General features: G+C 38.0%; 1 protein-coding gene across 4 annotated transcripts in view; it reads left to right on the forward strand.

Annotated features, from left to right (window-relative positions):
• Positions 1 to 16,909, forward strand: part of AHCTF1 (AT-hook containing transcription factor 1) — a 90,617-nt gene that overhangs the window by 24,863 nt on the left and 48,845 nt on the right. For all 4 annotated transcript variants that reach the window (XM_063665231.1, XM_063665209.1, XM_054481834.2 and 1 more), the window contains exons 6-16: positions 1,529 to 1,645; positions 3,151 to 3,235; positions 4,501 to 4,651; positions 6,725 to 6,857; positions 6,950 to 7,131; positions 7,634 to 7,695; positions 8,794 to 8,922; positions 11,185 to 11,275; positions 12,371 to 12,460; positions 15,222 to 15,362; positions 16,073 to 16,177. In XM_063665231.1, the coding sequence (XP_063521301.1) occupies positions 1,529 to 1,645; positions 3,151 to 3,235; positions 4,501 to 4,651; positions 6,725 to 6,857; positions 6,950 to 7,131; positions 7,634 to 7,695; positions 8,794 to 8,922; positions 11,185 to 11,275; positions 12,371 to 12,460; positions 15,222 to 15,362; positions 16,073 to 16,177 (1,286 nt within the window). The remainder of the gene's footprint in view (positions 1 to 1,528; positions 1,646 to 3,150; positions 3,236 to 4,500; positions 4,652 to 6,724; positions 6,858 to 6,949; positions 7,132 to 7,633; positions 7,696 to 8,793; positions 8,923 to 11,184; positions 11,276 to 12,370; positions 12,461 to 15,221; positions 15,363 to 16,072; positions 16,178 to 16,909) is intronic.

Consider the following 16,909-nt stretch of genomic DNA (forward strand, 5'->3'; position numbering starts at 1 on the left):
ATACTTACCATTGCGTTATAGTTGCCTGCAGTATTCCATACAGTAACATGTTGTACAGGTTAGTAGACTAAGAGCAACAGGCAATACCAGCTAGCCTAGGTATATAGTAGGCTATACCATCTAGGTTTGTGTTGCTAGACTGTATGATGTTTGCACAATGACTGAATCCCTGATGAGCATTTCTCAGAACAGATCCCCTTTTGTTAAGTGACACACGACTGTGTTTGTATAGTATGAGTTCTTTCAGAAGTACCTTCTTAATCATCATCTATGTAAAGTAACAGCTTAATAAAGAATTCTCAGTTGAGAGGGAAAAAAAGGATTTTTAAAAATCAAAGTTACAAAATACTTGTGTTTTAAATTTTTTATGCTGTCAAAAAGTCCCAAAAATATAATTATATTGATACTTCGTAGCTAAGTTAATTTGTGTTGAGTTAAGTAGATGCCTATTTGGCCCTTAAGTTGTCAATTTATTTATTTCTCCATTTTTCCTGAGGCATATTGGTATATTTTATTGAGTAATTTATCTTACGGGAAGTGTATCTCAACTCTCTTTGCTGTTATCCTTTTATCAGCTCTTTTTTTTCTATTTTTTTTGGGGGCGGGGTCTCACTCTGTCACCCAGGCTGGAGTACAGTGGCACGATCTTGGCTCACTGCAACCTCCACTTCCCAGGTTCAAGTGATTCTCCTGCCTCAGCCTCCCAAGTAGCTGGGACTACAGGTGTGCACCGCTGCGCCCAGCTAGTTTTTGTATCTTTTTTTTTTTTTTTTTAGAGACGGATTTTCACCATGTTGGTCAGGCTGGTCTCGAACTCCTGACCTTGTGATCCACCTGCCTCGGTCTCCCAAAGTGCTGGGATTACAGGTGTGAGCTACTGCGCCCAGCTGCCAGTTTGTCGGCTCATCTTTGAATTTGCTCCTAAAGAAATACTTGCAGTACCTGGCTTCTACAGCAGTGCTTTCTCTAACACTATCATCTCTTGGTCAATTTTTGCTTTTTTAGCAGTTTATGGGAACTCTTCAGTTTCTAACTCATCTTCTGTTGTAGTACTGGGGAAACTGACGCTAAACCCAAACAGCTGAAAAGTCTCGTGGCAGTATCTCGTCTCTTTGTAGGGCACCTTTTATGGTTGAGCAGTATGTGGGAGTGTATATCGAATATGACTCATAGGACCAGTTTACACAGACATGAATGCATCCGCTTGAGTAATTCTAACACTCCCCAGTTCTACCTCTTGGGCATTGAATATGACTCTTAGGACCAGTTTACACACACATAAATGCATCCACTTGAGTAATTCTAACTCTTCCCAGTTCTGTCTCTGGGGGATGGGTGCCATGACCATAGTCTTGATGTCTTGTTCCCTGTGTATTTTTGCAGATAAGATGACTTGGCCATGGCCCACAGATCACTTATTTTGGGGGAGTGTATGAACAGTGGTTGCCTAACCCAAGTTCTTACATGATGTACCTTTTTCCTTTCTATAAAATAACTTAAAAATATGAAATAAACTAATTTGTTTCAGATATTACATACAGTTGGAAAGTGGACAAGTTCCTGTATATGCTGTCACTTTTCAAGAACCTGAGAATGATCCTCGGAATTGCTGTTACTTGTGGGCTGTTCAGTCTACACAAGATAGGTAGGTCTCATACAAACTTTTTTTGTTTTGTTTTGTTTTGTTTTTTTGGAGATGGAGTCTCGCTCTGTTGTCCAGGCTGGAGTGCAGTGGCGTGATTTCGGCTCACTGCAACCTCTGCCTCCCGGATTCATGTCGTTCTCTTGCTCAGCCTCCCGAGTAGCTGGGACTACAGGTGCCTGCCACCACACCTGGCTAATTTTTGTATTTTTATTAGAGACAGGGTTTCACCACGTTGGTCAGGCTGGTCTTGAACTCCTGACCTCATGATCTGCCCGCCTCAGCCTCCCAAAGTGCTGGGATTACAGACGTGAGCCACCACGCCTGGCCTGATACATACGATCTTTAAAAAGTAGTCAAAAATAGAACAGGTAGTCTATGTAGTTATGTAGTCTTTTTTAGCGAAGGCAACACGATGCTTTCAGTGAATTAGTGAGTAGTAGTTGAAATTATTTTAAAAGTTAAATGGTTGTTTCTACATGCTTGAATAATTCTGAGTTATCAGAAGAAATTGTGCCGACTTACTTGAATGTTTTTCACAGATTGAGAGCCTTGGAACCTTCTAAGTACCCTGCTGTCTTGTTCTCAGTCTCAGTACCCGGCTCTCTTATTCTTCAAATATACTTGGAGATTGAGAACAAGAGAGCTGGGTACTCAGCAAAGGACTAAGGAGTGAATAGTGTGGTATGAGGAATATTAGGAAGGTGTGGTGTGCTAGAAGCCAAGTAAAAGAAATAAGAACTAGTAATAGGAATTATTAAAAGGGATCAACTAGCAGTAAGATTCAAATTCAGATGATGTGGCTCTGGAATCTATACTCTTAACACTGCATGCTTCGTGCTTGAGTTGACTACAGGGTTGAGTTAGTATCTTCCTTTGTGTCTTGATAGGCCTCTCATGGTCGAGGGCAACATCCACATTTAAAAAAATTTTTTTCCCTACCCTTCCCCCAACTGCCCTTTCTCCTTCCCATACTCCCCACTGTCCTTTGAACCTCTACATTTTAAGTAAAAATAGCAAGATGGAGGAAGAGACCAGGATGAAGGCACAAACGATATTTTGTTCATTAAGGAAGGTTCTCTGAGGTTACTATGGGACAATTCTGTTTACATCCAGGCCACAACTTTACCACACGGTACTGCACTTAGCTGCAAAGGAAGCTGGGAAATGTTATAGAACTGTAGACAACTATGTGTTTAAGTAGAGTATACCCATTGAGGAAGGAATATTTGAGAAGGAATATTGAGTAATCAGTCTTTGCTACATAAGATATCTCCTACAGTATGCAAACAGCATCAATTTTGTTGATTAGAATCAATAATAAATATCAGTTATTATTTCAAAGGACTACATTTTTATAAAAATTACCGAAGAAAACTAAATTTTTCACAGTGATCTTAGTTTTGTCTCATGCACTCAACATTGCAAGCAAACTAAACTTACTTGGACAGTAGGAGATGTTTAATGTATTAATATATTTAGTGCGTCTTGGTTAATTTCTGTTTCAGTGAAGGGGATGTTTTGAGTTTGCATCTGCTGCAGCTGGCCTTTGGTAATAGAAAGTGTTTGGCATCAGGACAAATCTTATATGAGGTAAATGGTCATTGGACTATGGGTTTATATTACCATTTTGTTGTTTTCTATTTTAAATATGTTGTCTTTGTTTTAAGATACTGAAAAGTGATTCTTTTTTTTTTTTTTTTTGAGACGGAGTCTCGCTCTGTCACCCAGGCTGGAGTGCAGTGGTGCAATCTTGGCTCACTGCAACCTCCGCCACCCGGATTCAAGCAATTCTCTGCCTCATCCTCTGGAGTAGCTGGGATTACAGGTGCCCGCCACCATGCCTGGCTAATTTTTTTGTATATTTAGCAGAGACAGGGTCTCACCATCTTGGCCAGGCTGGTCTTGAACTCCTGACCTCGTGATCCACCTGCCTCAGCCTTCCAAAGTGCTGGGCTTACAGGCATGAGCCACCACGCCTGGCTGTGAAAAGCGATTCTTGTGTTGAAGTTAATATTGTATTCATAATATAGGAGAAGTAGTATTAAATTAGAGATGTGTTTTACCTATTTACCAAGGTAGCATTCTTAACTTCTCAGATATCATTTTCTTCTACAATGAGGGGATTGGACTAGATTCAAGCTTGTGGCTTAATTGGTACCCAGGAAAAATAATTCCACTTTGTTGCTCTAACATATCAAGCATTAAGCCATGCGGTGATTTTTATAGGAGGGTATATGCATCTAGACTTTTAGATGGCTACCTATTTTTCTGGCTGAATTCCTGAGGAAGTAGGAGGGGTGCTGCTAATAGCTATATTTTGTACACCCTCACATACCTGTCTCTAGAACCGACTTTTCTTAACCTAATGTTTGAGGGGTATAGAAATGGGTTTCAGGGAATCAATAAAGTCCCTGAATTATGTGTTGCATTTTTATGGGGGAAGTCTCATAGCCTTTTGTCAGATTCTTAAAGGTATCAATAAGCTAAAAGTCTAAGAACTATTCTAGAGCAAGAATGTTTGTGAGAACACAGGTATGGTGTTGCTGGTCTGGGATGTATGCATATATAATTTTGATGGTTATTCCAGTTTACATACCAACCAGTAGTGCCTGAGGGCTTCTGTGTTAAATAACTTTAGAAGACTTGTTGGTAATTATTTTTGAGAGACTAAATCTCACTTTTTATTTGTTTTAAAGTATGTAAAATTTTAGAGCCTTTTTCCATGATTGGTTCTCTTCAGTCTAAATAGTTTTCTTTGTATTGTGTGAACAATCTTTAAATTTGGAGAACATTTAATTTTAGAGTGACCTTTTGCCTAGAATCAGATTAATATTTGCATGTATTTTATGTTACAGGGGTTAGAATACTGTGAAGAAAGATACACCCTGGACCTGACAGGTGGCATGTTCCCTTTGAGGGGACAGACGAGTAATACCAAATTGTTGGGATGCCAGAGTATAGAGAAATTTCGATCTCATGGTGACAGGGAGGAAGGCGTGAATGAAGGTTAGTTAAAGTACTTGAAATATGTCATGTGAAGGCTGGATTTAAAATTTATGACAGGTGTTGTTTTCTAGATTTCATACTCCTGGCAGTTCAGAAAATTAGAATAGTAATTAACGGAATTTATTCAGTTCTATTTGAGATACTAGATATTTCTTGCTCTCCAGGTTGCTATGTATAACTAAAAAATAAAATAGATTAGGGTAATGAAGGACCCTTTTATTTTAATCTAGTTCTCAAAACAGGTGATCCCTAGTCTGAACTAGTGTGAGTAGTCTTTGAATGAAGTTTACCTGTGTATTTTTTGAGCCATGTATGGCATACATGCCTTGGTTGTCTTGAATGTTTTCTGTTTCCTTTAGTGTCATCGCTTTTTCCTGGCAGTTTTTTTTGCATCAGTTTTTTAAGCCAGCATTATCATAATCCAGCCCTATCACTAGTAATGACCTTTGACAAATTACTGAACATTTCAGAGCCCTGTTTCTCCATCTGTAAGTGGGATCATACAGTTAGACCTTTTGCAAAGGGTAGTTGTGAGGATTAAATCACAGAGTGAACTTACCCATCCCAGAAATGCCCTTTTTGCTAGGGCCTGTATCTGTATTTCTGATCCAGTTTTCAGATCCAGTTAAACATGTGAAAAACAGAACTTGTCATGAGCTCACGTCTTTTTAAAATTTTTATTTATTTGTTTATTTAGAGACAGGGTCTCACTCTGATGCCCAGGCCAGTCCAGGCCAGAGTGTGGTGGCACGATCTTGGCTGGTTGCAGCCTTGACCTTCTGGGCTCAAGCAATTCTCCTATCTCGGTCTCCCAAGTAGCTGGGACTACAGGCACACACCACCACACCTGGCTAATTTTTGTATTTTTTGTAGTGACAGGGTGTTTTTTTTGTTTTGTTTTGTTTTGGTTTTTTTTTTGAGATGGAGTCTCACTCTGTTGCCCAGGGTAGAGTGCAGTTGCGCGATCTCAGCTCACTGCAAGCTCCGCCTCCGGGATTCATGCCATTCTCCTGCTTCGGCCTCCTGAGTAGCTGGGGCTACAAGCACCCGCCACCATGCCTAGCTAATTTTTTGTATATTTAGTAGAGACGGGGTTTCACCGTGTTAGCCATCTCCTTACCTCATGATCCACCCGCCTCAGCCTCCCAAAGTGCTGGGATTACAGGCGTGAGCCACCGCACCTGGCCTGTTTTTGTTTTTTTTAGAGACAGGGTCTCACTGTCGCCCAGGCTGGAGTGCACTCACACGATCTCGGCTCACTGCAGCCTCCGCTTCCCAGGTTCAAGCGATCCTCCCACCTCAGCCTCCTGAGTAGCTGGGACTACAGATACATGCCACAATGCCCGGCTAATTTTTGTATTTTTTTGTTGAGATGAGGTTTTGCTATGTTGCCTGGGCTGGTCTCGAATTTCTGGGCTCAATTGATCTGCTCACCTTGGCCTTGCAAAGTGCTGGGGTTACAAGTGTGAGCCACTGCACCTGGCCATGCTCTCTCTTATTCCCCATTCTTTCTATTTCCTTATAGTAGTGTTTCAGATTTTTACTTTCTTCTTCTCCTGTTGATGTCTCTTACTCTATTCCTGTCTTTCCATTCCACAGGCACCATCCAAGCACTTTTCTTTTTCCCTCTTTACCTTATAACTGGATAAGTCCTTCTCAGCTAAGGTTCATCATAATAAAGCCTTAATGCCCAAAGGCATCCGTTTTAGGTAGTGAATTAACTTCTCTAGTACTAGCTCCGTACCGTCCTTGGGAGAGAGACTGTTCATTCAAATCGTTGTCTATTTTCTGCCTCTAATACCTCAATGTTGCTCAAGTATTAACCGAAAACAAGCAAGAATGTAACTTCTAATGAGTGACTCCTTTTTAATAAGGCCTTAAAATTGAGAAACAGTCAAGATGCAAGTGAATGAATCTGGTCTTACATACAAATGATAGAAATGTGTTTTGATGAATCAAGTGAAATATGAATTAAACCTCTTAATTTATGAGAAAATCTTGCTATAATTCTGTTGAGGTGATTTTACTTTGAGATTCTTTATTCTGTTTTTAAAAATTATCTTTTTCTTTCAGCTCTATCGCCTGACACTAGTGTTTCAGTCTTTACCTGGCAGGTGAATATATATGGACAGGGAAAGCCTTCTGTATATTTGGGGCTTTTTGATATAAATCGTTGGTATCATGCACAAATGCCAGATTCGTTAAGGTATGATTCTTTTTTTTTTTTTCTCTCCTTTCTCTTTGTATTTGTATGTGTAGCTGATCAATGACTTAGTAATGTTTTAAATTTTCTTTTAGGTCAGGAGAGTATCTACATAATTGCTCTTATTTTGCACTGTGGTCATTGGAGTCTGTTGTAAGTAGGACTTCTCCACATGGCATCTTGGATATAATAGTACATGAGAGAAGTTTAAATAGAGGAGTCCCTCCTTCATATCCACCTCCCGAGCAGTTTTTTAACCCAAGCACTTATAATTTTGGTATGTATTTCCTTAACATTACCTCTTAAGAAAAGTAACGCACAAAAGTATGTAAAGGTATACATTGTGTAGTTTATTCATTTAGTGTTATCTGTTTGTATCTCACTGTTAACATATGGATAACTTAGGAAATTAATATATACACGTGAGAAATTTAGTATTTATATGTTTTATAAAGGAATTATGACTTAGTTTGAACTTGCTAGGAAAGATATTAACTATTTCACATCTGGTGCATTTTATAGTAGCTTTTAGTTTTGCTGTGTTTCTCAGCTGTGCTTGGAGTTTTTTGGGTTTCGTTTTTTGCTTTTTTCTTGTTTTGCTGTGTGCTGGGTTTCTTATCTATTCTTAGGATGAAAATACCTAGAAAAGTTTATTTAAAGATTTATTACATGTAATAATTTGACACTTTGCCTTGCAGTCTGTTATTTGGATAAATTTTGTTCTATTAATGCCATTTTAAGTATATGTAAGTGGATTATTTCTTAAATCTTTTTTTTAGATGCCACTTGTTTGTTAAACTCAGGAGTTGTTCATTTAACTTGTACTGGCTTTCAGAAGGAGGTAGGTAACAACTAGTGATTTCTTAATTGAACTGAAGTCAGATCTTGGAATATAGTTGATTTATGGATTTAAGTTTTACTTAGTGTTAGTGATATTGACAGTTGTTTCAGCTTAAATGGTAGCTTCTGCTAGGTTTATGAGATTATCAGCTAGTAATATCAGTTACTAATGACAGCCTGCCAGAAGACGTATTGAATGTTTTTAGCAACTAATTTATGTAGATGCTAGCTACTTGAACCTCAAGCTTTCTGTCTCCTCAGAAAGCTTATGAGGAAATGAAGTAATGCAAAGAAGGTACCTAGCACAGTGGTATAGTGCCTGGCACAGGAAAAAAAAAAAAAGAATTTTGAAAAATACTTTTCTGTTTTTGAGACGGAGTTTCACTCTTGTTGCGCAGGCTGGAGTGCAGTGACGCCATCTCGGCTCATTGCAACCTCTGCTACCCAGGTTCAAGCGATTCTTCTGCCTCCGCCACCTGAGTAGCTGGGATTACAGGTGCTTGCCACCACGCCCGGCTAATATTTTGTATTTTTAGTAGAGATGGGGTTTCACCATGTTGGCCAGGCTGGTCTCGAACTCCTGACCTCAGGTGATCCGCCTGCCTCGGCCTCCCGAAGTGTTGGGATTATAAGCGTGAGCCACCGTTCCTGGCCTGAAAAATACTTTTCTAGGGAAGCATGATGTGGCAGACCTTTTCATTGATAATCGTCCAGATGTGGATGAATGCTGTATTTATACTTCATATCAAATCTCTTTCACATTAGATAAAGAGGAGTAGACTACAGGAGTTTTCCTGTGTGTGTGTGTGTGTCAGTTTTGTCAAGATGTCTCCAAATCTGTCAGCTTTAGAGAAGACAGGGTTATACAGTTCATAAAAATATATAAGCTACCTTTTGCTAATAGTATTATTCACAACTAGCAAGCATTGGTTAAGCTTAAGAACCTATAAACTCTGTTTCTTGTAGGAAATATAGTCTTTTCATAATTTCCATTTGCTATCTTTAAATTTTACTTAAATTTTAAGTGTAATTTATTCATCTTAAATTTGATTATTCAAACTGAGCATTGATTGATGCCTTACTAATTTATCTGTTACAGACTTTGACTTTTTTAAAGAAATCAGGGCCATCACTCAATGAAGTCATTCCTGATGGTTATAATCGATGTCTTGTAGCTGGCCTTCTTTCCCCAAGATTTGTTGATGTTCAGCCTTCCAGTTTAAGCCAAGTGAGATGATTTTTAACTCTATTGTTTCTTTTGGTTGGATCACGTGATTAGCTTTCTATTACAATACAAATGTATTAGATAATTTCTGCAAAAATAGGTGAAGTAGTGTAATGCTGACTCTGGGTGAGCAGCAGTTGTGGCTTTAGGTTTGGTTTAAAATTCCTACTCCTAATACCCAATAGGCCATAACTTGGCAGCAGGTTGATTTAGCTGTATAGAAGGATATAGGACAGGAAACACCTCATGGCTGACTCAGGCTGGAATGCAGTGGCATGGTCATGGCTCACTGAAGCCTCAACCTCTTGGGCTTAAGCGATCTTCCCACCCCAGCCTCCCCAAGTAGCTAGGACTACAGACAGGCACCACTATGCTTAGCCTTTTTTTTTTTTTTTTTTTTTTTTTTTGGTAGAGACAGGGTCTTGCTATGTTGCCTAGGCTGGTCTTGAACACCTGGCCTCAAGTTATCCTCCCACTTTGGCATCCCAAAGTGCTGAAATTACAGGCATGAGCCACCTTGCCCAGCCTGTAATAATGTATTTTTACTGTACCTTTTCTATGTTTAAATACACATATACTTCATATTGTGTTACAGTTGCTTACAGTATTCAGCACAGTAACATGCTATACAGGTTTGTAGCTTAGGAGCAATATACATAGCCTTGATATGTAGTTGACTGCACCATCTAAGTTTGTGTAAGTACGCTCTTACCATGATTGCACAACAACGAAACACCTAACGAAACATTTATCGGAATGTATCTCCATCATTAAGCAACACATGGCTGTATGGAAAAATGCAATTCATTTTTGTATATTTATTTGATATCTACATAACTTTCAAGGTATGCGACCATCAGCAAATAATAGACTTTTTTCGTTAATTTGTTTGTTACTACCTTTATTTTTTTTTGAGACAGCATCTCGCTCTGTTGCCCAGACTGGAGTGCAGTGACGTGATCTTGGGTCACTGCAACCTCCAACCTCCTGGGTTCAAGCGATTCTGCCTCAGCCTCCTGAGTAGCTGGAACTAGAGGTGTGTGCCACCACACCCGGCTAATTTTTTATTTTTAGTAGAGACAAAGTTTCACCATGTTGACCAGGCTGGTCTCAAACTCCTGACCTCAAGTGATCTGCCCTCCTCGGCCTCCCAAAATGCTGGGATTACAGGTGTGAGCCACTGTGCCTGGCCGGTTACTGACTTTTCTCATTGCAATGTGGTAGAACTTCTATAAACTATAGGATAATAATGTTAGTAGCAGATGTTTTTGTTTTGTCCCTGGTATTAAATGTAAATGGCTTCAGTGAGTCTCCATTTAGAGTCACGCCTTCTTAGGTTTTGTGGACCATTATGTAATTCCCTCTGTACCTGTTTAACTTAACATTCATGTGATTCCTTTTTGGACATCTTTTAATTTGCTCCTGTAATGAATGAAATTAATAGGTTCCTCTGATATTGAACCAGACTCAGTGATTTTCAAAATATCAGCTATAGGAGATATTTCATATACTGTGCAGTTCAAATATTTCAAGTGTACAATTCAGTGATTGTAATTCACGGAATTCTGCAACTGTCATCACATTCCATTTTAGGATATTTATTACTTCTAAAGAAAGTTCTATGCCCATAAACAGTCACTCCTTTTCCCTTACCTTCCTGCCTGCTTTCTGTCTTTATAGATTGACCTATTCTAGGCATTTCATATAAATGGGTCAAATAATATGTAGTCTTTTGTGACTGTCTTCTTTCATTTAGCATGTTTTCAAGGGTCATCTGTATTATAGCAAGTATCAGAACTTCATCCCCTTTTACGGCTGTATAATAGTCTGTTGTATGAGCATACCATAATTTGTTTATCTACAATTAATGGGCATTTGGGTTGTTTCCACTTTATGGCTATTAATAATGGTGCTGTGAACCTTCATGTGAAATTTTTGTTTGGGCATGTATTTTTGTTTCTTTTTGGTATATACCTAGGTGTGGAATTGGAGGGTCGTGTGGTAAGTCTATGTTTAGCATACTGAGAAACCGCCAAACTGTTTTGCAAAGTGGCTGTTCCATTTTACATTCCCACCAGCAGTGTATGAGAGTTCCAGTTTTAACACATCCTTACCATGCTTGTTATTGTCTTTTGATTATAGCCCTTCTTATGGGTCATACTGATTTTTTTAGCCTTAAAATTTTTAAATTCTGAACCAGAACTTGCCTATGATCTCACACCCTCTTTCTTTCCATTTGTTTCCTTTCTATAATGCATGGTTTAGGAAGAACAGTTAGAAGCTATATTGTCAGCAGCAATTCAGACTAGTTCCCTGGGACTTTTGACTGGTTATATCAGAAGATGGATAACAGAAGGTAAGATTCTGATTTTTAACAAGTAAAATGTTTGGTATTTTTAAAGTTATCAATTTGCTATTTGTTGTATTTTTTCTTAGTTATTTGAATTTTGATATAATTGAAGATCCACATGCAGTTGTGCAGATGCAATAGAGAGATCCTACCCTCTTTAGCACATTTGCCCACAGTACTGTGATCTGACAAACCTTTAGTACAGTCAGCACAACCAGGATCCCTCATGTTGGCGTTACAGCCATACCTACCTTCCTTCTGCCCCATCCTTAACCCCTGGCAAGAATTTTGTCATTTTAAACATGTTCATAAATGGAATTATGCAGTATGTAACCTTTTTGGATTACCTTTTTTACTCAGCAAAATTCTCTAGGAATTCATCCACATTGTTGTGTGTATCACTGTTACTCTTCACATACATACACACACACACCCCAAACACATATTATCTTCTGTTCAGAACCATTTGAGAATAGGTTTTTTTCTGAACCATTTGATGATAAGCCATCATGCTTTTTTAGCCCATAAATATTTCAGTATTGCTGCTTCTAAGAATAAGGACATTCACTTACAAAACTGCTTTGTGATCATAAAAAATCAAGAAAATTAAGACTTTTATCTAACCTAGAGACCTTATTGAAATCCCAGTAATGTCCTTTATTTCAATTTAGAGGGGAGAGAGAACTCAGAATCATGCTTTGTATTTAGTTTTTTGGAAAAGAGATCTAGAATACTTTGTATATAATTGTTTTTATAATTTCCCTTAATCTTGTACATTTTGTCACTTTGTCTTCCAAAAAATTGACCTTTTTTTTTTTAAAGGAATTAGGCCTTATTTTATAGACTGCATTTTAGTTTGTGCTTGCCGTCTCTCCTCATGATTGAATGACAGTTTTTGCACTTTTGGCGGCAGCACTACCTGAAATGACGTGCTCTGTGGTATGGTGCACTGAAAAGGTCCATTTTCCCATGTTGCCTCCGTGAAGTGTTGATGTTCACTCGGCGGTTAGGGTGCTGTCTGCCATGCTTCTCCACCAACAATTTAGAACTCTGTTTGTAATTAATAATCTTTATTTTTTCCCTTTTGTATTTACGAATAAGAACAACCAAATTCTGCCACTAATTTGCGCTTTGTTCTTGAATGGACGTGGAATAAAGTGGTTCTCACGAAAGAGGAATTTGACAGACTATGTAAGTATTAGAAGTCTAGATGTAGGACAGAATTTAATATTAAAATACTAACCTTGGTTTATGTCTTAAGTACATAATTTTTAATCATTTTGAAGTTGTAAGTTCTTTTCTTTTTTTTGAGACAGAGTCTTGCTCTGTTGCCAGGCTGTAGTGCAGTGGCGCGATCTCGGCTCACTGCAAGCTCCGCCTCCTGGGTTCACACGCCATTCTCCTGCCTCAGCCTCCTGAGTAGCTGGGACTACAGGCGGCCGCCACCACGCCCGGCTAATTTTTTTGTATTTGTTAGTAGAGATGGGGTTTCACTGTGTTAGTCAGGATGGTCTCCATCTCCTGACGTTGTGATCTGCCCGCCTCTGCTCCCAGAGTGCTGGGATTACAGGCGTGAGCCACCGCGCCCGGCCTGAAGTTGTAAACTCTTAAAATTGGAAGATGTCCCAAAAGAAAATTATTTCTTTTTACATTAAAGTGATAAAAGTAATTTTTTTTTTTGAGACATGGTCTCACTTTTTGCCCAGGCAGGAATACACTGGTGAGTTCATGGCTCACTGCAGCCTTGACTTTTTGAGCCCAAGGCATCCTTCTGCCTCAGCCTCCTGAGTAGCTTGGACCACAGGCACATGCTGGCTCACCCAGCTAATTGTCGTATTTTTTGTAGAGACATGGTCTCACTATATTGCCCAGGCTGGTCTTGAACTCCTGACCTGAAGCGATCCTCCTGCCTGGGCTTTCCAAAGTGTTGGTATTACAAGGTGTGAGCCACTACATCCAGCCAAAAGTAATTTTTGACCAAGATTTTGCAGCAGGTCATTAAACTGGCAACATGCTGATATGCCTACAATAGCAGATTTTAGGATTATAACTTGTCTTTTGGTCTTAGGAGTTTAATTTACTAAATATACTGATGATGGAGTAAGGGGAATGTGCTAGGTAACCCTCAGAAGTTTCTGTACTTACTCACTTTCTATTTAACATATTGATAGAAATGATGAAGTTGAATGGCAGAGTAAAAATGCATCACTGCTGTCCTCCATGGATAGATGTCATTATTATTGTGGCAAATCATTTTCCTTCTTGACAGTTTTATTAGTCTGTTGTTCATTTCGATTGAGTCTTGAGGTGTGTCATGAATATTAAAAACCTGTCATGTCCAGTTAGTGCAAAAATAAGGCTAAAAGTACTAGTAGTTAGAGATACAGTTGCACTGTAAGTGAAAGTAAAATTTAAGTTTATTTAGAGGTAAATGTTTTAGTCATTTCTCTTGTGTCATGATGAGTAAACAAATGGACTTTTGAAATGATTTGACTATAGATAGCTTTTCTCAATGCAAGTTATTCTTAGTAGAGGATTTTTAAACCAATCAAGTATGTTAGGAAGACATGACGCTTTCTAGTGTTTTTAGACTATACTTATAAAACTATCGTCATGAAATAATTTAAGTGTTTCAGCAATCAGTGTGATTGAAGTCTGGAAGAACACTATCAGGTGTTTAGGATCAGAGTAAAAATGTGTTCATTTTTTTAAGAGGAAAATGTTTGTTAGAGCTCATTATGTTTTGTAAAAAATTAAACTCAATTCATAAATTGTATGACTGTTGTTATTCTTTGAGGGTAATGCAGTGTTTGGGGGTTTAACTCGGTAGTTCAGCTGTTGCTGCTTTGAGCTTTATTACTGGTAGGTTGGGCTTTTTAAAAAATAAAAATAAAAACCTTTAAGAATGATTAAAATACAAAGTGTAGTAAGTGTTTTAAAAGTATTAGAGATTAGGCGTGGTGGCTCAGGTTTGTAATCCCAGCACTTTAGGAGGCTGAGATGAGAGGATTGCTTGAGGCCAGGAGTTCAAGACCAGCCTGAGCAATATAGCAAGACCCCCGTCTCTGCAAAACCAAAAAAAAAAATCTTTTTGTAAATTAGCTAGGCAGGGTGGCACATGTCTATAGTCCCAGCTCCTTGGGAAGCTGAGCTAGGAGGAACACTTGAGCCCAGGAGTTTGAGAGTACAGTGAGCTGTGATCGTACCATTGCACTCCAGCCTAGGTGACAGGGTGAGACCCTATCTCAAAAAAAGTATTAGAAGTAAAGCAAATTAGGTCGGGCACAGTGGCTCATGCCTGTAATCCCAGGACTTTGGGAGGCTGAGGCGGGCGGATCACCTGAGGTCAGGAGTTCGAGACCAGCCTGGCCAACATGGTGAAACCTCATCTCTACTAAAAATACAAAAATTAGCTGGGTGTTGTGGTGCATGCCTGTAATCCCAGCTACTCAGGAGCCTGAGGCAGGAGAATCGCTTGAACCTGGGAGGTAGAGGTTGCAGTGAGCGGAGATTGAGATTGCACCACTGCACTCCAGCCTGGGCAACAGAGCAAGACACTGTCTCCAAAAACAAAAAACGTAAAACAAATTAGAATTCGATTTAAAGGATTTTAGAATGAAGACAGTTGTTTTCTAGACCAATGACACATTAAATATTGATGTAACTAAATGTGTCATTAAAGTAAATCCCTGTCTTTTGATGTGTGCTGGTTATGAGGACAAGCTCTAGATATAGATGATTTGAGTTCATATTCTCATTCTTGGCTTTTGCTAGTTTTATATTGAAAGCACTTTTTAAGTTCCTTGGAGGTTTTGCCATTTCTAGCTTTTTATAAATCTCATAATGAATAGAATAATTCTTTTGAGTGATAGGAGTTTGAGAAATTTTGCATTGTGATTCTAATTTATTTAGATTTACTGTATGGAAACATCTTTTATTTTATTCTTGAAAGGTGTGCCATTATTTGATGGTTCGTGTCATTTCATGGATCCACAAACTATACAGTCTATCCAGCAATACTATTTGCTTCTTAGCAATCTTAATATAGTCTTGAGCTGTTTTGCATCAGAAGCCCGAGAGATCACTGAGAGAGGTATGTTCTTTGTTTTATCAAATGAGTGTTTTATTAAATTTTACCTCTTGACTTAGAGAAACGAATACATTTCCCGTGTCTTAGATGGATCATTATGTAAAGAGGACGTTATTTCTCCAGTGCTAGAGTTTTTGTTTATTTCTTTGTTTTAATGAAAACTACAGAATGTTGTTAGACATGCCATGAGCCCATGCTTAGATAAGCTTGAGAAATTCTGAAGTTAATGATCATTAAGATTAATGTATTTGCAGTAAAGTTTCAAATTAAGTCTTTTTTTATTCAAAGAACTCATTATAATTTTTTTCTGTTTTGCAATTTCAAAACGAAAACAAGCCAATTTCATTTAAATGCCTGTTTTGAACAATCTTTATTAGTAATGCTATGCTAGTTTGTATTAATGAGTAAATTTGAGTTCTGGAATTAGCTAAATGAAAGTGTAGCTGAGGTGGAAGTGTATTTACCTAAAGTGTCTATTTTAGGGAGTGACTTATTTTAGCATTTTGGAGATTTGCTTGACATCATTTTGGACCAAAGTAAACTAGATACAAAGGTGAATTAGTTCAAGAGAGATACATATATCTTGAACAAATACGTATATGTAAAATATATATTTACATATTATGTAAGTTACCAAGAGATTAATTTTGAAAACTGTGGAGCATCTTGATTTTTTTTGTAAGCAAACAACTGATGTTAACTCTTCTTTACAGGACTGATAGACTTAAGCAATAAGTTTGTGGTTTCCCACCTCATCTGTCAGTATGCACAAGTGGTTCTTTGGTTCTCTCATTCTGGGCTTTTACCAGAAGGCATAGGTAAAATATTTATTTAATCTATAAGTATTAATTAAAACATTCTGAATCTTTATAATTTTGTTATTGTATTCTAATGCCTTGGATTTCTTTTCTTCCACCTCACTTATTTTTCTCCTTAATTTAATTTATGCTTACCTTCTTTTCTTACATTTTTCCTTACTTTGTATTTTCATCCTATGCCTGACACACAGTGCTCATACATGTTTATTGGATTGAATAACATTTAGAAGGAAAGCAAATTTGAGAAAACATAGCTCCTGAAAATGAGTTCAGCAATATTATTAGCTATTATTTAGATCCATAGAACTATAGTTTCTGTAACTCTAGTCTTCCTGTTTCCTGGTAATGGTCCTTTTAATATGGTTACTGACTAGTATTTCTTCAATTAAATACCCCCTTTTATCTAGTAATTTATGCCACTACCAACAATTAGAGAATTTTTGGTATTTGACTTGTGCTATATTTGTTTAGAATATAACTTCTAAAGCCTTCAGCTTCTTGCATTTCCCGGAAGCCATTAGATTTTATTTAGAAGTGCCTCTGCCACTGTACATAATTGTTGATCTTATTTTTTCATAATTCTCTTAGATTTTGATTTGTAGTGAACATTTCTTGCTTTCAAATTATTATTTGTGCCTAAGGAGTAAAGTTATTTAGAACAGTTTCCAAGATTTTAAGCCACCATCCATGTAGTTAAGACTTTCATGACAGGTCATTTTCTCACTTGTGCAT

The sequence above is a fragment of the Pongo pygmaeus genome, chromosome 1 (assembly GCF_028885625.2).
Source record: "Pongo pygmaeus isolate AG05252 chromosome 1, NHGRI_mPonPyg2-v2.0_pri, whole genome shotgun sequence".
Lineage (NCBI taxonomy): Eukaryota > Metazoa > Chordata > Mammalia > Primates > Hominidae > Pongo > Pongo pygmaeus.